We start from the raw sequence: 24,899 nt of genomic DNA, 5'->3' as shown, positions 1-24,899 counted from the left end.
GATAAATAAATAGTTGTTTATATAGTAGTAATTACCAACGTTATTATGAAAACACGAAATCCACTTCAGACGATATGGTAGGGAGTTGCAGGGAAATTAGAAATATTCATCAATGATTAGATGAACAGGGTTTTTCAGAAAACAAAAAGAATAGAACGATAATGATGAACACAGAAGGTTTTTTGTCCGTAAATTATTATATACAAACATTTCTTCCTTTTCCATTTCTAAAACATGGTCGGCACATGGATGTCAGTGATTAACTTATCTCACGTCCATTATTAAATAATGTTAATTCTACATTAAAATTATAATTGAGCCCTTTAACATATTTTGTTTCTTTCTCGTGGATGAGACAATGATGATATATATATATATATATATATATATATATATATATATATATATATATATATATATATATATATATATATATATATATATGTTAATATAGGACATGTCATTAACAGTAGCTTTCAATTTTTTTGGTGGATAATAATAAGAATTGCAGCTTTTCCTCTGGTAATACGTAGAGATATACAAAAGTCGTGAAAATAAAGAATTTGAATATGGTTGGAGCGTTGTTGTTTATAAGTATTAGTTAGCTAATATGCATTAGTTTAGTGGGTTGATTAGTGTGAGTGACTTGTAAGGATAAGATTAATAAAAGGAAGGGTTGTTGATGATATTGAGTTTTGAATTGTGAGCAAAAACATAGGAATCTTTTGGAAAATTTATTAGTGGGTGATTCTACTCTGGCAAAAGGCACAAGGTTAGGGATGCATCAGCTCCAGGCAGATTTCGGGTGGCAGGGTCCTACCTCTTCTTTATATTTTTTGTCTCGTGGCTTCTAATTGAGAAACACACACAAAATAGCTAGGCATTTTCTGAACCCCTTTTAGCAATTTGCATTATGCTTTCTGTTTGAGTGAGGGATCACAACTCCACTTAGATTCTTCACTTCCCTATCAAATTTTGGTTTCTCTGTCTATTTTGTTTTCAGAAAATTTATGAACACAATGAAATATCTCTATTTGTTCCAATAAATAAAACATCATTCATATACGGAGAAAAATAAAACATTAAACTAAATAAAAGCATCTTAAAAAAAAATATCAAACTTGTTTCGGTGGGATAGGTTTGAGGGTAGGTTGACCTTTCTTCTATGCTCCCTTTGAGTTGTTTTAATCTTTTCTGAAAACACAATCCTCCGATGGGAAGTGTACCTGTAAAAGACATTCTGACGCTCAAGTCATATATGTTGTATATAAAGGTCTATATTTTATTTAGGATGGCTCAAACTTATTTTATCTTGAAGGTGAATAATATATTTTTTAAGGTTTGTGGCAGCGAAACACATAGATTAATCATTAAATCAGAAAATCAAATTCAATAATACTTGTTAGTTGTCCATTAATACTTTCTTGTGCAATATGACCTGTCAATCACTTATAAATAGTGTATATTCACATTTAATATGACCATTAAACATATTAATTGGTCATTAATGATTTTTACTTTTCCGTGTTTATCTGATCACAGTTATTTGTTTTGATTCCAGATTCTTCTTGGCCGATCTATCATCAAGATATAATACGAAACTATTAGGTGATTATATATTATCTTAATTATATAAAGTTTGATATCAAGTTACATGCCAAAGTAAGAGCAAGTATTTACTTGGATTTTAAGGGGTACAAGTACAGTATTTTCTTAATGTCTACATATAAATTGTTTATATTTAGATGTTTGTACAACAATACGAAATCTTATACAGGCATAATTTGTGGTCCTTATAACTTCATTATTTTAGTTATGTGATACCTAACACTTATTCAATTATATTAGAAAATAGCAAGCCGCCAATTAATATAATTATCAATTTAATTGTAATTACAACTTTCAATTTTCTCTAACCCAAGATGGGGAAAAACAAAACCTGGGAACCTATCGTAGCTAGGGATATAATTAATATACAATAAATAGAAAGATTTACCATAATATATATTTTAAATTTGAAACCTTAGAAACTTCTCGTATAAAGTGGTTCTTGTGTCACTGTTTTGACAATAATTTATTGTTCTCGAAATGATGGCTTTCTGTGGTCACCATTAGCAGTCCTTTTCATGTTAAGAGAAACAGACCATATATTTGAATAAATGTGTGGATAAAACTTTACAAAGTGGGTGATTATTTCTCTTGCGAAGCATTGTTTTTTCTAATATTATTCTTATCCTCAAAGTACAGCCACTAATGACACAATACCATATGTTAAATTATATAATAAATTAATCATTCGAGACCGTCTGCCAAATTAGGGCCACAGGTTTGTGTTGATAAGCCACAGACTCAAATGTCATGCCATAATTTTTTAATATGCTTATGGAACTAATTTGCATTTCAAGTTTACAAAATTGCTGATAAAGAAAAAATAAATTAATGGTTCTTTCTTGTTAATTACACTTTTGTTCAGGTCTATCTATTTGGAGGGAAGGATTAGGTTCATTAATACTGCCATAATTAATTGTTTCAATCATTATACCTTTAAGTGAAAGCAAAAGAAAAAGAATTTCCTTGCAGTCGTCAGCATATTATTATTTTCTTGTTACTTCAGCAATAGATATTCTACATTTTGCATTAACATTTTTCCTAGCCTTGATCATTTAGTGCTTCGTTTACCCGTTATTTGAGGGTTACTCTTTTGCTTGAAAAATACTTAAAACTTGTCTTTTCTTGAAATTTATTTATTTATTAAAGTGTTGAAATTTTCATCGACTAGAGATAAAACCAATTCATAATATAGAAATTGTTATAAATTTCATTTTATAAATCTATTTTGTAAAAATTGAATTAGCTTTAAAACTCACTTCTAATATGATATTAGGACCACCGTTAAAACATGTCTATTATTCTATAGAAATATTAAAATTACATAATTAGGATTAGGATTGATAGAACATTATGGCATTAGTCTTTCTTAATATATTAATGCTAAAAGGCTAAAGTCTCCTATGGAAAATCAACTAGTCCAATGATAACTACGAGATATTCATGAAGACACTTTTATGGGATAAAAACAATATAAATATATTCAAAAGGCAATCTCTAAACTTCAACATTATTTGTTTTGTTTACCATTTGAGTTATAATATTTCATGTAACGTATGAGATATAAAAGAAAGTTAGATGATATATTTTTTAGTCATTATTAATACAATCGTATCGTTGCTATTATCCACATTAATGTGTATGCTTATCTTAAAGGAAAGTTATTATTAATACTATCGTTTTTATTAATCATTTAAACTAAATTATTTAATGACAAGTAATTTACAAACATTTAATATAAAATTATAAATTTAAATAGTTTAATTATCATAAAATATACATAATATGATTATAAAAATCTAATAAATTATGATTTTTCGTGAATTATAAAAACCTAATCAAGATATATTTTTTTTTCTTGCTCTAATTAGTTCACCGAAGTATTAAATCTAGCAATTACACCCTCAAAAGAATTAATCGCATTTCTTGCTCTAATTAGTTCACTTGAATTACATAATACAATTTGTTATTATTAAAAGGATAAAATGGAAAAAAGAAAAAGAAAGGTTCGAAAGTGTAGAAAAAGAAAATATTAGAGGACATTTCATCTGCACCTCCAAAGAGTTCAACATGCATTTCCAAATTTTTTTAAAAAATTCTCATTAAGCTCTGTAATTAAAATGTTAATAAATTAGAGGACATTCATGAAAATTAAAGATATAGAGTGAAATGGTTGGAAACACAGGATGAAACACCCAACCTTAAGCACTTAGTACTAAAAGGGTCAAATTAGAAAGAAAAGTAAAATTGGAAGCACCCAACTTCTTAACATGTTATTCTCGTATTACGCTTTTAGTTCAAGGCTCAATATGAAATAATACTGTTTACCTAACCAAATAAAAGGCTTTTATTTCTGCACCCCACAACTTCTTTGCATATCCCACTATATTTCTTGAAATGACTATTTTACCATATTTTAGAAACTTTCTGAAATTTTTAAAAGAAAATATTTGAAATAGAATTTCTGAAATCAGATTTTCATATCAGAATTTCTGGAATAAGATGAAATACATTATGGAAAAGGATTTTCTATAATGTAGTTTGGTTCACGTAAAATCAATGAGGTTTAACTTTGATTTTTATATAAAAAAATATCTTCCATTCCTTCAAATTTCAAAAAAATTGCTTTTAGTTTTTGTTATATTTTATATTTCTCCTAATTTATATTCCCTCATATTTTAAATCATTCTTTAAATAGCTGATATTGAATTTAAGATAGAGAAGTATAATTTATTTTAGAAATTTGTAATAGTCTTTTTAAAGTATAGCATGTTAAGATTATAGCATAAAACTATTATGTTACATAAGATCATAAGTTTAATTTGAATATTATAATACGTAATCTAAGATAAATTTTACTTAAAATAATGTAACGGTGGTTAATTAGCATGATTTAATTATTCCATTTAAAAACTAAAAATATCATGTCGGAACCCAACCAATGAAAAATAAATAAAAATAAAAATAAACATAAATAAACTAATAATCTCTCTTTTACTTGGGTGTTACTTCCTCCGTCACTCCAAGTGTTCCTGCATCTTCCTAAGTATTTCTGCACTTCTTCACTATTTTCCTTTATTCCAAAAATATTCTATACCTTCTCACTATTTTCTTTTATTACAAAAATACGGTAAATCTCCTCATGATTCTTAACCATCTTTCTCTTTATCTCTTCACATTAATAGAGCATTCATATGGCTCAGATTTAAACATGTGAAGAATAACTTGAATAAAGTATTTAATTTATTAGATAAATAATATAAAAATATTATTAAATACTTAAAATATAAAAGAAAAGTTATTTGTTAAAGATTTGAAATTTATTTAGTTCTTTTGACATTATAAAATTAGTATATAATAATAATAATATATTANTATTATTTACTATTAATATTATTATGTTTATTATTTTGTATTTGCATCTAACTTTTAAGTTTATAAAATGGAAATGGTAGAAGCATTGATATTGAATTTTCCTTTCAATTTTATATTTTGCAATATATCACAAGTTCAAATCTAAGCCATGTGGATGCTCCATTAATGAAGAGAGAGAAAAAGAAAGATTGTTGAGAATTATGTGGAAGTGATAAATGTTTCATTAATGCAAAGAAAGAAAAAGAAAGATTACTAAGGATAACAAGAAAGTGTAGGATATTTTTAGAATAAAAGAAAACAATGAGAGATGTATAATATTTTTGGAATAAAAGAAAATAATGGGGAGGTGATGAGCACTTGGGGTGATGGAGGGAACAACACCCCTTTTACTTTCACACGTCGGACCCAACAATTTGTGACTGAGACAAAGGCACACAAGGACAAGGCCCAAAAGATCAATATGTTATAACATTAAACTTTCACTTTCACATGTCAGACCCAATCCATGTTTGGATAGAAACAAAGTCTCACATCGAATAAATGAAGGGTCGGACATGAGTTTATATACACAATACATACCTCCATTAATAAGAGATTTTTTAGAGTAGTACTAAAAGCAAACCCATAATAACTCACTCCTTCGACCAAATGATTAAGATTGTTTCATTTTTAGCAACGAATTTTCCTTCTTTTTTTTTTCGGAAAAGTTTTTTTTCTCGGGGACTTCCATACGTGTGTTGGCTTCTCAAATTCGGTTTTGTTTGAATTCGTTGTTTTCCTATTTCCTGCATTTTGCGTAAAAAATAAAATAAAAAAGAAAGAGATATATGTACGTGTATAGATTTTGTTGCGAGGTTAATTTTGGAAATAAATTAGGAGGGTGAAGCAATCGTGGCTTTGGATGCAAGCTATTTAAATGATCGGTGTTGTTCTGAAAGAATTTTTTCAATGTTAGAAGGATTAATGGTTTTTTTTGGTCTCGGGATCTTTGAAGTTGATGTTTGGGAAATCTGTTCTTGGTGTCACTATTACTATTTCTATCCTTTAGACTTTATTCATTGCCTGTGTTTTGTTGTCAAGCTATAAGATATTAGATATTGAATGGAGTTTAGGTTAAGAACCATGTACTTATGGTTTATATGAGGAGGTTCGTCATTCTTTTATGAGTTTTTTAACTCACCAAACAATATTGAACTGAAAATCGAGTGAATGTAATAGAATTTGGGGTTTGATAGTTTAGAAGATCATCCATTAAAGAGAAGACTCAATTTTATATATCTAAGACATAAACTGTTAAGTTTCTGAATTAGAACCTTAACTTTTCTCGCAATACTCACTCACGCCAGTATATAATCGCTGTAACTATAAACAAAAACAATAACAACAGAGGTCTATCCTCTCTTCTTACCAATGGTCCAAAACTTTACAAAATAATACTCAAAAACTACTCAGATAACTTAATAGAATACTATTTATACAATACCTCCTTCTTTTGTCCTAAACTCATTACCCATCATACCTTGTTTATTTTATTGTATTCTATTTTTCTTTATTTTGTTTTATATTATTTTTATTCTAATTTTATTTTAAGTTATTTTATTCTGTTATTGAATTATTGTATTTTATTCTATTATTCTGTTTCATTTTTAATTTTTGTTATTTTACTTTTATTTTGTTATTTTAATTTTCTGTTTATTTAGAGAGTTTATTTTATTCTATTTGTACCTTAGTTTTTTATTATTTATCTTCTTTTACTTAATTTATTTATTAAACATTCTAGAAAAGAAAAAAAAACAAACAAAAAAAAAACAAAAATGGAACAATTACAAAAAGAAAGGTCAACTCTGCCTTCCTTTTCTTTTTGCATGCTATCACCCTTTTTGGGTGCAAATGTTACTGTGCTTTTAATGGGATTAGCCTGTAAAAGGGAAAAAAGAGAGAGAGAGAGAGAGAGAGAGAGAGCGGAAGAAACAAAAGAGATCTTCAAGTTATGGCAGGCGTCATTCATCCCAGGGGACACTACTCTCAACTCCTCTAGTCAGTCAACAGAGAACTTCTCAGCAATTTTCCCATCAGACAAAACCCATCCCAACATCCTAACCTGAATCACGGTTCCCTTTCACTCTCAATTCTTCACCTCCAACACCAACCATTATCTGGCATCATTTGCCCGGATTCATCACTGGCAACATAGCGAAAGCACAATGTGAGAGAGCTAAGAAGAAAATTTCTTGAGCTACGACGGTAAGTCTTCCTATCTTAGTTTCCTAGTCTCACTTGCCTTTATCTGCGTATGTGAATCAATATCATCACTTCTCTCCATTACATCCTATTATATCTGTCCTTACTCAAAATTCAGTTCAAGAAGAATAACAACCACTAGTTAGTAGAAACATAAACTACAAATGAGGAAAAATGGGTATGTACCCAAACACAGATTCATTGTCCTAAACACAGTTGGTGTTCTTTTCATCCTCAACCCAATCTCTTCGATTCGAACTCCAATCTGGCCACACCAAAACATTGCGATTCGCTATCTTCAACTCGGAAAGTTTGCAGTGGAGGAGCTGGAGGGTTTCTCTCTAACGCAGAAAGGAAGAGGAGGACTTTGACGTTGCGGCCGGCGGCGCTCTGGCCTGCGACTCGCGGCGGCCAGTTCCGGAAGAGGCGGCGGCTGGTCTCGCCAGTGACGAGGAGTACGCGTCCCAGGGAGTCATTTTCCCTCGCGCGAAGAGAAGGAGAAGAGAGAATTTTGAGCGGTGGACAGCGGCTTGTGGCGGTTGATACGGTGGCAGCCAGGTGACGATAGCTCCGGCGGCGCGCGTCGTTGCTGGCTAAGCCGTGAACTGCGGCTCGCGGCGGCCGGTTGATAGAAGAAGGCGAAGTGCAAGTGGGTGCTTCTAGGTTTTTTCGCTCGGAGGAAGAGGCTATCCTCTAGGTCAGTCTTTGTGTGTGAGGTTCTGAATGGTGGAATATGTGAGAACCCCTAAGGGTTTCCTGAGCTTAGGAGCGAAAAAGGCCTTGGGCCTAAGTTTCTGATCCGTTTTATTGTTTTTAAAAAAACTAAGAAGCAAAAACTCTCTTCTTCTGCGCACCCACTTCCCATTCACACCCCCGTTTCTCATACGTGCACCACAATCCCTTTTCCTTTAGCTTGGGCTCAAGCCTATTTCGTTTCTGCAAAAAAAATGGGTTGGGCATCCCTGTTTTCCATCCTGGCACCCCCATTTTCTCCTTTTTCTTTTTTTCCTTTTCTTAGTCGAGTCTCGAGCCCATTGGCAACTTTGGTTCTGTTTTTGTTTTTGTCTTTTTCTTTTTCTCTATGCAGCCTTTTTTTTAACCTCTCCAATAACATTTTGGGCCTTTTCTTAATTTTCAATCATCTTTTTATTTTAAATGTTTACATTTTTAGGAATATATAATAACACATGGAAAATACATAGAAACTACAAAATAAAAATACAAAAATATGTTTTAAAAGTTAAACAAGGTCAGTTCTTAATTTAAACAAACAAACAATTTTTTCTGCTAAAACTATGTGATCGTTGATTCTCCACCTAGAGTGGAGATATGTAAGAGTAAGGTCAGTCCTTGTTATGTTTACTTCCTAAAAACCCAAACAAATTTCCAATCAATTTTCAAAAATAATTTTTTCAAACAATTATTCAAACATAATTTCAAAAGAACTACGTAATCCTGATTTCTCATTCTGAATGAGAATATGTAGGCTAAACAATATCGTTTGTTTCCTTAGAGTGTTTTTTTTTGGATAGTTAAACATTTTGAAAACTACATCACATTCACGTATTTAATTAAAGGTACTGTCTTCGGACAAGATGTTAATACTTTCCCTACGCGTAACCGACTCCTGAACCTAGAATCTGGTTTTCGTAGACCGTTTTCTTTATGGTTTTTCCGTAGTTTTCCCTAATAAATTATGATAACGACTCCAAATCTCTTTTCCAAACTTGTCCGTTTTTTGGATTATCGTCCCGTCACGATTTGACATAAATGCTATAATTTCATTATTGCTTATTCCGTATTTATGTGATCTCCCACGCGGTCAAGAATATGCTAGTGGGAAATGGGTCTAACACGGTATAGCCCCAAAGTTAAAATTGTTCATACTATAAAACTAGATAAAGATAAGACTAGATAAAAGTCTGAAAGAACATTTTTCCAGTTGATAAGATATCTTTATAATTAAAAATCTTTCGTAAAGATAAATACTTGTCATAATTAATAAGATATTTGTAATTAAAAACCTTTCATAAAACTAGAAAAAATACTTGTCATTATTTCGAATAAGTGATTACATTGTTATCAGACCACTTTCTACAAATATGAACCGATAGATAGACTTAGTATTTAAGAGAGAAGACTTGCTTTAAAGTTGGTAATTCGAAATCATATTTCTTACCATACAATCTCTCGAGCAATAAAACTAATCTTTAATATATGTTAGAATTTTGTCTGTCATTATATTTTCTTAAACAAATAATTGATTTCTTTCCTACTATTACTCGATGAGAAAGCTCTCATTAGCTTAGTGAGAGAGCTCTCACAATGATTCCAGAAAGAGTTCTCACAATGGTTGGTTGTCTCATTAGACATATATCCTAAGTTCTTAGAATGGTTTCTCCGTGATAACTCTTACGCATGGCTTCCAAGTAAAAATTAGAGAGACATGATGTATGCATAAAAAATATGCACATAACACAAATTACAAAATTTACTTTATATCATCTTTTATTAACCAATCTTGTACTACAAAGGAATTGAAAATGTGATTTTGTCATTACCTAATGTTGGAGTAGGATTTCCTTGAAAAAAATTGGCATGAGAAAAGGTTTCACTAAATCCCACGATGGTGTCAAAGTGTTATAGTCAAGAAGTATGAAAACTTTTAATTAGAGCACTCTGTCTCTCTTTTTTTATTATATATCCCTTTCTATCCCATTAATGAACTCCACACCACATGTTCGGTTTTACTAAGGTGGAACTAAATTGAGAATAAGCAAAAATAGTGAGACGAAACTCAAAAATTGACCGTTCGAGTGAAAAATGTAAGGAAGGTTATTTTTTTGCATTTAATCTAGGCATTCAGATCCTGTTTTATTTGTATTTGTCATTTTCCAATTTCATGTTTCCTACATATATGTGGAAAATAACATAAAGAAAAGGATGTGTGTGTAGGTTCTATTTGCTAGATTAATTTTGGAAAGAGCATAGGGGGGGTGAACCTGAGGGTTAGCTATCGTTTTTCTGAAAGCAAGCTATTTAAGTGATCCGTGTTTTCTCGAAGGAATATTTGCATAAACAGTTTAGTTAAAGTAAAAGTAAAAGAAGAAAATGAAATAATGAAAGAAGAAACAGCTCGTAATGCCTAATACTCCTAAAAGTATATATAAATTACCCTTTAAAAGACTTTAATTTCAAATTATCAATTGATCATTTGACTTCAATTGAGTTCCCAGTAGTTTTTAATCCCTTAAAGATTCACTTATTAATGGATATTGTACTTTGTTTAGTTTCGTTTATTATGACCCTTCAACATTGACTCTCCTTTTCTTGTTTAGATACTCAGGTGCTGGATTTTGTTGATCAAGTTCAAAAGTTAAGATCTTGATTTTCAGAATAGCAACTATTCAACTATTGGGATCTTGAGTTTTATCAAAATGAGGAGGCGTCAAGCTTTGAAACATTCAATTGCTCTTGTAAGCATGTTGGTGTGTGTCTGTTGTTTTTTAATCGTGACCATGATTGTTCTCAAGCTTCCAGACGCCCCAACAAAGGAAAGTGCAATGGGGTTTTACCCAATAACGAGATCCAGAAAAGTTTCCCTTCAAGATGGCAACTTGGGCAAGTTTGGAGAAATGATGATTGACATATTGCCTCAAGATCTTGTTTTTATTGTGTTTGTTCCGTCCGAGGAAGCGTTTAAGCGAGATCTGTGTCTGTTAGTGAACGATTCTTTGAAATCGGACAGGTTTAATGATACTTATGCGATTTTGACTCGTATATTGGGATTTTCAACTGTCCCTCGTGCACTTCTTTCCTCTAATGTGAAATTGGGTGAGCTTGTGAACTATGATTCGTTATCCGGGTTTCCCTTGTACATTTCAAAAGACATCGACGAAATGCTTGTTGTTAACAGGATTCGATCAGAAATAGTAGATGTTAGAAAAAAAGAGATTGTTGTGCATCTTATGGATGGGATTATTATGGATGCTGAATTTGAGCAATCGGTTCTATCTGACAATGATACAAATGAGGATTGAATGTATATGGGAGATGCTTAATTAGTTATTGTTGGAAATAACAGTGTCCCTGGAACTCCAAGAAGCACAACCTTGGCTGAACTTGTATTACCAGCATCATTCGTAAGGATCAATACACTCTAAAATGATTATTAGCAATGTGAAGGATACAGAACTATAGCAGAAAGGCCTTCTGGCTTTTCTTAGTGTTGTTCCTCATTCATATAAAATGTCAGCGCCATTCTTCCCTCAAAATAAACGGTCAATTCCAATGTTGGTTTAGTTTAAAGCGAATCACTTCCTTTTGACTTCACCATGCAGATTTGGATTTCTTTATTCTTCTTTTCAAATACCATGTTGATCAATGCGATTCCACCATATGCATAATATTTTTTTAAGGAATCTTTATAATAGTTAACTAGATGTTTGGATTCATGATTTTATAAAAAAAAAAAAGTTGTACTTAGGTCTTTTTATTTTATAAAATGACATGCTTTTAAGTTTAAAAGAATTTAAAAACTGATGGATCGATTTCTGTCAGTAAAATGCATGGATCATTACCATTTGCTTGTATACATTCTCTTAAGTTCCCCATTTTCTTATTTGCTTTTTTAGTTTTCTCGGCTTCAAAATTATTTGGTGGATCTTAGTCACAAGTAATATGGAAATATACTAGATGGTAATAAGCATTGGATTTTTAGTTAAGTAATAAGTAAATATACTAGATGGTAATAAGCATTGGATTTTTAGTTAAGTAATAAGTAGGGACTAATTTTATTTACATAATGTACAATATTTTCACATGTTTGTAAATCATTTTTTAACATGCATATAAGTATTACAAACTTAAATAACTTGCATTTTGTCTTTTTCTTCAAGTTTGTCTCAACTTCTACTTTTCTTCATTTTTGTGATGCAGTGAAATTAAGTTCAACTTGTAAAAAATTGGATGACAAGAGTGAGCTTCATCAATCATGTAGTGGTTGGACGATGATGGGTGTCGCCGCCCAATCAAATTTGATGTGCATTTAAAGTGCAGTATAAACTAGGGAGTGACCCCTAGGTCGTCTCTCAAGGACCAACTGCAGTTCAGGAATCGAGTCTAACACAGTGGGGGGGTTTTGAAATGTTGTTTGTGGATGCAGAAAAATTAAAATGAAATTAAAACAGTAAAAACGAAATTTCACGCTGGGACTAGGCAGCTCTGACCTTTGCTCAATGTTTTAACCATAACTTTTTCTACAGAGCTCTAAATGAGATGAGGTTTTTTTTCCTGGAAAGTAGACTCAATTATCTTTCATTTGATATATAAAACGTAGAATTTGGAGCTCTGGTCTGGTTGCAGTTATTTTTTTAAAAACGAGTCCAGAGAGTGAAAATGCTAAACCAAATACTAGAACAAACAATTATCTAAACACAGTTAAATTAAATGCAAAACTAAATTAAAGAAATTAAAAACAACTAATCCTACAATGCAAACTAATTTAAAGCTAAAGAAATTAAACGACATATATTTTTTTTCCAACTCACTTGACCTCACTTACCTCTACTAAGAAATTGAAATTGCAATTGGCCCAAAAAATCAACCTCTGGCCGTGACACACTATGGTTCAATTCCATCTCATTTACTCCAAGTAAGAATCCCAATTAACAAAGTTAAATTGCTTCCAACAAAGGCAATTATCCCACACGTGGATGCACCCTTACCGAGACTTCCAATTCTTGGAAAGAAGTGTGTTTCTCCAATTAAACATTAAAGAAAAATTTGAGCTTCATCAAAGACACCTCTGCTGCAATAACCGTGTACCCCACCAACAAGAATTTTGCTTCCAAAAGTCACCTCACAAAGGACACCAAGCTACCTAACTCTACCTACTCTCCTTGCTAGAAAGCTGCCGGACCTCTCTCCCCAATTTTTGTGAAACGCTGCACCCAAGGTTGCTGTACCACTTCATTCATTCCTTAATTAATTGAATTGCTTCTTCAAAAATTCTGGAATGCCGTGGCAACAGAAGCTGGCAGCCATGCCTTTTCCAATTAAAATAAATGCTTCCATAAACCTAACTAATTCCTTGCAGCATGCGTGGCTTCCTAAGATGTTACAATTGCAATGCTTACTCCAATTTTAAGCTCCCAAGAAATAAAGCTCTGGACCCACTTCACTTCCAAATAATCAAATAGAATTGAATGCAAGCAAGCTTAATCCACGTGAACAGTGCCCCCTATTCCAGCAGCAACGTCCCATCTCCAAAAGTTTCATCTACTCCACTTTTCACTTAATAAAAACTGAAGAATTCCCCACATTTAATCACCATACAGCACAACTAGCTTCAGTCACGTAAAATTATTTCCAGCCTTCACTATTACAATTTCTCACCTAATAAACGTGTGACAAGTAGAGTAAAGAGACCTTGGCAATTGATTGTACCGTGCCATTCAATAATAACCTCAAAATAAAAGCTTCAGCCCTTGCACACAGTGAAAAGTAAAGGGAAAAAAAATGTGCTTTTCTCATTCAACTACCTAAAGAACCGTGAGCTCATTCTCATTGCCTCCCATCAATCAACATCGGAACAGTGATAAACTCAATAGAAAATATGCTTCATCTTTTCACATGTATATCACCAGCAAAAGAATGTGTGCCCAATGAAAATACCGAGACCCCCTTCAAATTGCAAAGTGACGGCTTCCCTTTCCAATCCTATTCAAACAATGTTCCAGTAGCAAACAAAAATATTCAACTTCATTCAACATAGATAATGACACTTGCAAGAAAAAGAAAGGGAAACCAAAGTATGCTCATCATTATCCATGAAACCAAAAACTGTGAACCTTCACCATTTCCAGAAAACGTTCATAAGCATAAAACAAGAAGAAAAACGAACTTCTTTTTCCAGTCCCGTCAGTGACGGCTCAGATCCCTAGGGCCATGTATGTGTCACCAAAAATTTAGGGTGGGGTCCACCCAAACCCTAAAGACAAGTCATCTCTTTTTTTTTTTTCTATTGGGCTTTTGGCTATTCTACAAAATTAGCCCAATTATTACAAAACTTCATTAACAAAATCTAAATCACTAAGCTAAGCTAGATTAAATCTAATTTGTCTTGTGGAAATTCTTTAATTGCTTGGTGCTCTTCCAAAAGTCCCAAAGTATAGTTCCAAAATTGCCCTGAAAATAGAAATAGGAATAATTAAGCTCAAATAATTCAAATTAACTAAAATGTGAATTATTGGTCTAATTAAGCCCAAATGGTGAAAATGACACAATAACTAAGAATTAAGCGCAAATCATCAACACAATTCGGCGCGAAAAACTAAGTTAATGGTGTAAAATATTGACTCATCAGACGACATGTGATCCAAATCCAGTCATTGTTGCACCTAGATCCTGTGAAGATAAAGGTGAAGGCGTAGACATAATCGAGAGGGAGAAATGGTAAAGCACACATTTCACAATGTTTTTTGAACAATAATTAACTTGTTGGATCCTTGAGTGCAATGATTAGTCAAGGTAAGACACAAGACATTAAGATAGATTATTTTTATAACTTTACTTTTTATTTATAAAATATTTTCTCTTAGGTTTCTCTGGCCTAGAAGGCACTTACCTGCCAACTAAGCATGAATCTTCCACTCAGATGCTTTGCACTTGCCACACTTGGTCTTAAAGGAGTGCCAATTTACTAAGAGAAAATTCTAACTTTATTTTTTATTTTTTATTTAACTGACAGATAATTCTCCAGTAACCTAATGCTTTGCACTTGGTCTCAAATGAGTGTCTCTCTTCCAGTAACATATAGTCTCAAAGGGGTGTCAATTTTTTATTTTTTATTTTTTGCAATTGACAAACAATTCTCCAATAACCAAATGCAGTGAATGTCACCATAGAAACATAACAGAAAATATTTCATTTCTTATTTAAGTATATTAGCTAAAAAAACTATCTTCCTTAAGTGTCATGGTGTCAAAACTACATGTGTAGTGTGTGAAGTTTCCCAACAAATAATCATGGTCACGAAACAAATATCAACAACGTGCTAAGAAAATATCAGTGACAAACTTGGAACTTAGAGTTAAGATGATGAATTTCCAATTAAACAAGTGTTATGAAAAAAAATGCAATGGATAAACTATGTAACTGTACTAATGATGTGAGATGTCAGACAAGATGGCATGCATAAGAATGAAGAACGCAATGTACTTTGGTAACAAAAGAAAGCTTCACGTTTGAGGAATATAGAAAACATCTTAATTTGATGTGTCACCTTAGGTAACTCATTCCATTTCCATATCTTAAGCAAACCAGTCCCATCTCCAGTGAAGAAGAGTCCTCCATCAGTGCCTAATTCAAATGATTCAATATTTTTCTTAGCAAATAAACGACCTCTCTCTGAAAATCTATATAGGAAAAGGGCATGGTTAAGATATGTAGTAATATTCAACAAGTAAAATGTAGTAGTATAAAAATATATATGACTCAAGTTTACTAACGATAGTAATTCGTACATGCAAACTAAATTGTCTGTACAAGAGGAAAACAATATTGGCTTGCCATTTGCATCATGCATCCCAAATAGTGATATAATACCCTGTATAATAACAATATGAATTTTGAGAATTGACCAACTTCTTCAAGACTATTGTTAGATTGTTTTATAAGAAAAATACAAACAAATGATTAGACATCTTACACTTTTCTCCTTGTGTGTATATACCAGAGTCAAATTAGTTCCCACTTCCTTGTATTCCCAGATTTTAATTGTGCCGTCAGATGAACTTGAGAACGAATAATACTCCCAACAAAGAAGGAATGTGACTACACCAGTATGCTCATTGAGTGTCATTATACATTGTAATGTATCCATGTCCCAAGCCTGAAGAAAGAAGGGTAACAAGATTTGGGCAGTGAATGACAATTGAATTGATCACTTTATAATTCAAGGAAAGTTGACATGATATAAGGGAAAAAAATAATATTTCAAAATCAACTCACTATAGACATACCTTTATGCTTTGGTCCATGGATCCTGAGTACAACATATTACGTCCAACACTTAGGCAAACCACGGATTTAGTATGACCGATCAGTGATTCAACCAATTCAAAAGGAGACTTAGCTTTAGTGCTTTCTCTCCATGCAGTAATGACACCATCCTGAAGTTTTTAATAATTACACAATACATAAATTAATGGACACTAGAAACAAATGCTTAAAAATGAGAATTCTTAACCTAATCAAAGAAAAAAAAATGGTAGTGTAAGTAATTACGATGAAATAATAGGTAAGGAAAAAGGAATAAGATGTTTAGATAATTCAAAAAATCTTAATGTAATAAAGCGTAAAACTCATTCAATTAACTAATTTCATTAACAAAAAATGAAAATTTAACATAGATAACATTTAACGTCTATATGGATTATTACCTCTGCCCCAGCAAAAAGGATGTTTGATTTTTTCTACATGTAACGAATATTGAATTGAACAAAATTAACAAAAATTGAGACTGAATTAAATAAAAGATCCTAACAATGGCAGTAATACTCACTTGACACATGGCACTAACACGGTCTTGACATGAGCACTAACATTGGCACGTGACACTATATTTACTTGACATGTAGACAACTTTTTATTAAATTAAGAAAAAATGTTAAAAAAGTAAAATTTAAAATTTAAAAAATAACAAAGTGACACGTGACACACATTGTTGTCATCCTTGATGTTGATGTTATATGTATAATCTCTCTGCTTCTGAATTTCTTCATGCTTAAGAATTGAATTTGACTCTAGGAACTCGTAAAGTTTGATATCGAACTATGATAGAATCCATTATACGGTAACATTAACAAAATTCATTGTGCAATAAAAGTACATATCAATTTTTCTGCAATAAGATAATTTAGAAAACCTGTTTTATTGTAGTTTTACAAATCAGTTTTAAAGGATTTCAAATTAATTGCTTAAATGTAGAAAATCTATTTGGAGATTTGTATATGTAGCAAATAAGAAAAGTAATTTAGACATAATGTAAACCTTTAAAAGTAGATGTGTATCATGTTTTAAACACTCCAAATTTTATGTAAAATCATATCTAATTCAGTTTACAAAAGTTAAAACTACTTGATGCAATCTTAAAACTATTTAGATGAGATTCTTAACGTTTGAATTTTGTAAAGTTAAATTTCTTTAAGAATATATTAAAAATAAATTAAAACAATCCTAAAAGATAGGTCGTGTTTCAATTAATGAGTATTTAACATTATTGTAGAAAAGGTTTTTAACATATGTTAATTTGGGCTTTTGCCGTCTAATCTCTCACTTACGTCATATTGGGTGACGTTAATTGGACGTCGGGTCCTGCAAGGGACGTCAATAGACGTAAGATGTTACACCTTTGACATCATATGAGACATCGGTTCTACATACAGCAGACGTCATATGACACATCAGATGTTACCCTCACCGACGTCTATGGGTGTTGAGCGTCACTAACTGATGTTGAGCGCGAAAAACCACTAGAGGGGCTGACGTGTGTATGTATTTAGACATCGAGGCACCTCCATAGCCGATATCTAAATAGTTTTTTTTATTTACGAAACTGTCATTGATCATTTTTAACGTTGGACTTTCGGTGGTTGGACGATATACATGTGACGTTAAAGGCATTTTCTGCATGTAAACTTTTGTTGGTCTTAAATCCAAAGCATGTGAGACTATTGGGTGTCATCTTAGGATCTATGTTTCTCGTCTTGAGACGCAATCAGCCACCTCGCTCTCTTGGACTCTTCACTTCCACCGCATAAAGTTTGAGCTAAAAGAACTAGTGGTCTATACCTCAACTTAGCGACGAGACATACCATGTCATTCTTGTTCTCTCAGGCTCCTTATTTCCATCACTCATGCAAGTTTGAGTCTAAAGAACTAGTGGTATGTACCCCAGAATAAGGACAAAATAGATCATGTCATTTTACTTCTACACTTCAAAATAAGAGCGAGGAAAGTTGTTATTGTCGTCTACTTTGTTGGAGTACAAACAAAGTTCCACATCGGATAAAAAAAGAGACAAATATAAGTTTATATACACATAGATACCTCAATTAGTAAGAAACCTTTTAAAATTGTACCAACAGCAAATAAATATTTACTTGAATTACTCACTATACTTTAAAAAAAGTCCTCTTTTTATAAAGAGATGTCCCAAAAAAAAAAAAAACTTAATATTGAAAACTAAAAACTTAAGTGATAGAATGGAAATAAATAAGTGTTGTGAGGAAGAGGTTTAATCAACATAAACAAGAACTGGTCCACAAAACAGAACTATCTTACTATCTTAAATGAATAATGACATAAACAAATTTATTGAGAAAATAACTTTTGTTAAATATATGATTTTTAAAAGAAATGGGATGATTATCAATCGTTGTCTGGAGCAGCTTACATTATCATCCACATGTCCAAACTTCAATAATTGCCAAACTTTTATTTACATTAAAATCAAGAGATGAAGTGAAGCAATTATGGACATCCAACTTTTCGAAGCACGTAATAATTAACTATTTACCGTATTTGTATTTCTTTATCATATCACACATCTTATTAGTACTATTTGTGTTTGTCAAAGAAAATTTTAATCGTCTAAAATTAATTTATAAAATCACAAAATTATGGAATATTCTTTAAACGAGCAATCATAGAGAAAAAGTAAAACGAAGAAGTTCCTCTTTTCAAATTTTCTCTAAAGGGAAAAGTCAATTCAGATATATTTATATTAATTATTGCAAAATATTTAGAAAAAAAAACAAGACCAAGGGGTTATTTTCATGGCTATACGCAATATAATTGACAAAAATGGTCAAATGCAAATTATGATACATTAATCCAATCGAATAATAGGTATAGGGTACGGTAATCAAACCAAATTTGTTATAAATGATCATCTGAAAATATTATTATAAATGGTCCATCTGAAATCTAAAGATATTATATTATACAAATGGTAATGGTGCCACCAACCCTAGTAGCATCCAATGAAGCTTCTTCTTTTGTTTTTCTTTTTGAACTCCGTGTTTCCATTTTATTTATATCCATTCCTCCAACTTTGAATTTTCTTCCACCAATCCTTCAAACAACACTAAGTTCGTCTGCCTTCTATTAATAACATAACAAATAAACAAACTCTACTTCAAACCAAAACGTTGACCCAAATGAGTCATTATTTAATCCTTACTAACACTTGCCATAAATACTCATAAAAACGGAAAACATTACGATAGGATCATCATGTAATTTAAGATAAATTTCGTGAATTTGGAAGAGAGTAATTGAAACTATTTAAAAGTAATTTTTTTTATTGTTTATTTGAATAGATTTGAAGGTAAGTGAGAGTGAATTTGAAGGTAAATTTTTTAATCTGTCACGTAAATTAAATCTTATACTGATTCTTACTAATTTTACTTCAAAATTTACTCTTACTTACTTCCAAATCTATTCAAATAAACAACAAAAGTAAATTATTTTCAAAACCTTCAAATTCTCTCAATTACTCTTCCTAAATCGATTCTCAAGTGAACAAAACATTAAACTTCTATTAATTATCCTCTCTAAATCCATTCAAGTTATCAAGACCTTAAACTGATGTAACACTGGTTGATTATTATGATTTAATTATTTAGCTTAATTATACCATTCAAGAGCTAAAATTGAATTTAATAAGTAGGAAACAAAATAGGTAGTTAGTAACGATGAACAGAATCGCAGTTATATAAGTCAAATGAAGAATTTCCAAAGCCACCGCAACGAAGTTTTGTTGGACACGTTTATTCAACTCAATCACATGCCGTTATCATCATCATCATCCATCTTGCGCGTGTAAATCAATGTGTGAAGGGACGCAGAACCACCCCTCTCAGACGCCAGGAGATGGCGGTCCGATCAATCCACCGGTTAAGAAATGTCCACGTGGCACGCAGCACCTGACTAATGTTCGTGAGTGAAGCGATTGAAAATAAAAATACCATGTCGGAAGCCAACCAATGAGAATAATAAAAATAAAAATAAAGATAAAGAAAATAACGAATCTCTCTTTCTTTCTCTCTCCCATTTTCTCTCGTTATATTCTATTAAGCTTCTCTTCGTTTTATTTCTGGCATCAATTCCTGTCAATGTGATCTGCGACTGAGACAGAGGCACACAACGACAACGCCCAACGATCAGTAAGCTACAACATTAAGCTTTCACTTTCACACGTCGGAGCCAATCCGACCGCACGCATAACACTATCCGTTCAATTTTTTTCACTCCTTCGCTTCCGCCACCGGATGCCTCGCGGCTGAGCCGGGCCGCTGACTCTCCGAGAGATCTTCGCCTCGGCTGCACGCATTCCTTGCGGCGGTGATGAGAGGGAGCTGCTGCGGTTGGAACCGTCGGACAGAGCAGCGGTTCCGTCTACTCGCGATCTCCACTGTTAAATCAGTCAAGATCAAGCTTCTCCTCTGTTGCTGCGTCGCCCTCACGCTTCTTGCCTTCTCTACGAGCGCTTCTTCCTTCGTAGTATGGAACAACCAAACGCCTCTTCCCCCTCGCTCCTCCGATTCCAGGTTCTTATTCTTTCCTTCCTTTATCTCCTCCTCACTTCATTAATTTATTTCCAAAAAAAATCTTATTTCTTAATACGGAGAATTCCAGAAGTTAAATTAAACGATTAAGATCGCTTCGTTTTTGGCAACGGATTTTCTTTTTTTTTTTTCGGAAAAGTTTGTTTTCATTTCTTTGATTTCCATATACGTGTTGGCTTATCAGATTCCGTTGTATTTGTATTCGTCGTTTTCCTGTACCTGTATTTGTGGGAAAACAACATAAAGAAAGGGATACGAGTGTCTGTAGGTTTTATTTGGTAGGTTAATTTTGGAAAGAGCATAGGAGGGCGAAGCTATCGTCGTTTTGGATGCAAGCTATTAAAATGATTGGGTGTTCTTCTGAGGGAATTTTTGCAAATTAGAGAGATGAATATTTTTTGTGACTTGGGATCTTAGAAGTTGGTGTTTGGGAAATTTCTTCCTGATGTCACTACTACTATTAATATCGTTTACACTTTATTCATTTCTTGTGTTTTGTCGTCAAGTGATGAAGATATAGATATGTAATGGAATTTGGGTTGTTAACCATGTACTGTATGGGATTTTTTATATTACTAGGTTCATCACTTTTTTTATGAGTTTTTCTAAGCCACCAAATTATATTGAACTGAAAATCGAGTGAATGTAATAGGATTTGGGGTTTGGTGCTTTAGAATTTTTATTATTAACCTAGAACCTAGCTCAGGAGAACTCCAACCGCCTTAATCATATGTTTTTGATAAATATGTTCGTGAAATTTGGTCTGGGGATTGGTTTTTTCATACTAAATGTTGTTGTCTTAAGGCTGATGAGCTTATGTTGCTTGTGATATCATAGACTCATTGTCGTTTAATGTTTTTGTTCACAGGAGAGGGTATTCTATCGTGATGAACACGTGGAAGAGATATGATCTGCTAAAGCAGTCCATCAAGCATTATTCATCATGTCCGCGTCTTGAATCAGTACATATTGTGTGGAGTGAACCCAATCCTCCTTCGGATATTCTTTTAAAATTTCTGCACCACGTTGTAAAGTCCAAGCCTAAAGATGGACGACAAGTGAAATTGAGGTTTGACATCAACAAGGAAGACAGCTTGAACAATAGATTTAAAGAAATAAAGGATTTGGAGACAGATGCTGTCTTTTCTATTGATGACGATGTCATATTTCCTTGCTCTTCAGTGGAGTTTGCATTTGACGTTTGGCAAAGTGCGCCTGATACGATGGTTGGATTTGTACCTCGTGTCCATTGGATGGATTCATTGGTATGATTTTCTTTTCTTTTTATCGAATCATTGTTCACTATCCCTGTTAATTTTGCCCGCATAATATGTTTTTGGCCTTTGCTTTTGGTGCTCAAACATGAGAGGAGGTGTATGACTAATTTTGAATGGAGGCGTGGAGCAAGTCAACAATTTGTATTTTAACTTTCATGCTTAACTGCATTGATTACTCGTAACATTTATTTTCCAAAATGCTGTTTTGCAAAATATAGAAGGCACACCTTGGTGAAAATATGGTTTAGGGTTTAGAGTGTGAAGATCCATTTCAATTTTGAGAGGGACATCCCACTGACATTGAAACAGCAAAAAGAACACATTTTGGATATCTTGTGTAATTTACTTTCAAATAGGGATTTTTATTTTGAACTTTTGAGGCCTGTTATATTTGTCTTCATGAGTATCTAATTTAAACGGAAAGAAAGCTCAGTTTCTGTCATGTAAGAAGGAATTTCGTCTATTAATCTTTATCCATCCTTATAGTCTTTGTTTGATGCATCTTTAAAATTGAAGTGAACCTTATTGATTGCCGTAATGTTTGATCCTTAAACCTGCAAGATTCTAGTCACGACTTCAGTGCCGTGACTGGAAAAATATGAAAAAAATTCTCAGGGTAATGTTTCAAGTTATTCCATTTGCTCGCAGAAAGATGATGACAACAAATTTAGCTATGGTGGATGGTGGTCTGTGTGGTGGACGGGTACATATAGCATGGTGCTCTCCAAGGCAGCGTTCTTTCACAAAAAGTATTTCAACATTTATACAAACGAGATGCCATCATCAATTAGAGAATATGTAACCAAGAACAGGTTTTTCCCTGGATAAATAATTATTCGTCACCTTTTTAATCAGATTTCAATCTCTCAACCTTGGTTCCACCTTTTCTTAATTCTTTACTCAATAATTGAATTTATTTACCAGGAATTGTGAAGATATTGCAATGTCTTTTCTTGTTGCAAATGCTACTGGTGCACCTCCCGTCTGGGTTAAAGGTAATTGATTCATATCAAACAAATTGTTTGATTTTGAGTTTTTTTTCTTCTTCTTGTACTGATGAAGACACTTAAGAACTAAACTACTCTACATTCTATAACCATTGCATAGGAATCACATGGATTATTATTTTTCTATTTTGGTTGCTTAATTCAAAAGTTCGATAACTAGCTCAAAGTGCATAGTGCCCTTGTTTTCCCGCAAATGGTCCTTTTAGTGACGAACTTCCGTTGTATAGGGATTCATCCCCTTTCTGACATTTGTGTGATTAAGTTGAGGATGGGGAGCCAATAAATGATGCGCGCATATCTTTATTCTGCCAAAATTGCACAAGAAAAGAGTTTTTTGGCATTTTGCTACTTATTGATGCTAGAACTACTACTAGTGTTCTGTGTTGATTTAGAGGTATTTCCTCTTTCCTCTCTTTCTTGCATATGATGGTAACTGATATCTTGATAGCATACATAAAGAGGTATATCATTAGCAAAAGAGAACAGCCGTATTTAAGTCTTTTTTCTTTTTGTGAAATTAGTCCTTTACTCCGTGTCGCTTGTCCCTGTGCGAGTTATATGGTAGACAGTGGATTTACAGTGTACAATGCATACTGCATCTAAATACAGCAAGGTTAGCCCAGCTAGAATTGAGATGGAAACTATCTCCAACTTATTAGAACATTTATTATTTCAGTATGGAACCGAGAAGTTCAAGTATGGAATTTTAGGGCCTTCTATATCAGCGAAATTAAGCGGTGCAAGCTTAGATATTTAATTTCCCTCGGTGATCACTGAAACAGTTTGACGATTCATTCTTCGTTTGACACTTAAACTCGTGATGGTGCTTGTGTTTTGTGACATATTTTGTATTATTATCAAGCCACTGGCCAGTACACTGCTGTTTACGGGGTTAATAATAGGCACAGTCTTTAGTAGCTGATTGTAAAGTTTGATGCTAATAATTGGTTTTGTGCTGTGAAGTTCATTACGGTTAATATAAAATTGGAAAATGCACTCATTATGTTTAAACGACAGTTTTGACATATACAAATATTAGTTTGATCGATTTGTTAATTTTTGTAACAGGTAAAATATTTGAGATTGGATCGACTGGAATCAGTAGTTTGGGAGGTCACAGTGAAAGAAGAACAGAGTGCGTCAACAGATTTGCTACCGTGTATGGGCGGATGCCCTTGGTATCTACTTCAGTTAAGGCCGTCGATAGCCGCAATATCTGGTTTTGGTGACGCTGGAATTTTGATTTCTTTACGGTTTTTAGAAGTTCCACTTTCGTCAATTAGTTGCTAGTTGAGTTACTCCATTCTCGTTAGTCTCACAGATCTTGTATTATATTGGATCGTATACACAATTCACGTGTTTTGCCACGAATTGATCAAATTCCTTAGGTTAATTTCTTGTATTATTGTTAAGTAATACAAGGCAGCATCCTGTGGTGATTTTTTCTCATAATATTAAGAGTTTGATTCTACAACATTATTAAGGTTTATTGCAACCGGTTGATGAAGCTGTATCTAAGATACAGATTTTAACGTGAGCGGTGGGAAGTAGCTAGGTTCAGAGAAGAGATTTTGAATTTATATTAATAGTCAAGTTGCCCAATTGATAACGTTATTGTGTTGGAAGAATATTGGAAAATGGGATTCATAATTAACCGTAATTATTAATTAACACCATATTACTTTTCGCATTTATTAATATAATTCCATCTCAAATTATAGAATTACTAAATAATTCCCACAAACGAATATAAAATC

The 24,899-nt window shown here is 32.6% G+C and overlaps 2 protein-coding genes across 2 annotated transcripts; both read left to right on the top strand.

Moving 5' to 3' along the window:
* The first annotated feature begins 7,115 nt into the window (after nucleotides 1-7,115).
* Nucleotides 7,116-11,556, top strand: LOC106764016. The gene is made up of 2 exons (XM_014648213.2): nucleotides 7,116-7,227; nucleotides 10,563-11,556. Exon 2 carries the CDS (start codon nucleotides 10,662-10,664, stop codon nucleotides 11,262-11,264), a length of 603 nt encoding a protein of 200 aa, XP_014503699.1. The 5' UTR covers nucleotides 7,116-7,227; nucleotides 10,563-10,661; the 3' UTR covers nucleotides 11,265-11,556.
* An 8,513-nt stretch (nucleotides 11,557-20,069) lies between these two features.
* LOC106765199 (glycosyltransferase family 64 protein C4) lies at nucleotides 20,070-24,618 on the top strand. Its single transcript, XM_014649731.2, has 5 exons — nucleotides 20,070-20,840; nucleotides 21,727-22,123; nucleotides 22,784-22,947; nucleotides 23,060-23,130; nucleotides 24,211-24,618. The coding sequence occupies exons 1-5, from the start codon at nucleotides 20,638-20,640 to the stop codon at nucleotides 24,369-24,371; spliced, it is 996 nt and encodes a 331-aa protein (XP_014505217.1). The 5' UTR covers nucleotides 20,070-20,637; the 3' UTR covers nucleotides 24,372-24,618.
* Nucleotides 24,619-24,899: the final 281 nt, after the last annotated feature.

Source organism: Vigna radiata, chromosome 6, assembly GCF_000741045.1.
Source record: "Vigna radiata var. radiata cultivar VC1973A chromosome 6, Vradiata_ver6, whole genome shotgun sequence".
Taxonomy (NCBI): domain Eukaryota; kingdom Viridiplantae; phylum Streptophyta; class Magnoliopsida; order Fabales; family Fabaceae; genus Vigna; species Vigna radiata.
Note: the sequence above shows the minus strand (reverse complement) of the source record. Positions and strands in the feature narration are given on the sequence as shown.

Coding starts and splice junctions, on each gene's coding strand:
- LOC106765199 (XM_014649731.2), top strand. CDS start 20,638: ATGAGAGGGAGCTGCTGCGGTTGGAACCGTCGGACAGAGCAGCGGTTC. Junction 22,124..22,783: donor TCCATTGGATGGATTCATTG/GTATGATTTTCT, acceptor ATTTGCTCGCAG/AAAGATGATGACAACAAATT. Junction 23,131..24,210: donor ACCTCCCGTCTGGGTTAAAG/GTAATTGATTCA, acceptor TTTTTGTAACAG/GTAAAATATTTGAGATTGGA.
- LOC106764016 (XM_014648213.2), top strand. CDS start 10,662: ATGAGGAGGCGTCAAGCTTTGAAACATTCAATTGCTCTTGTAAGCATG.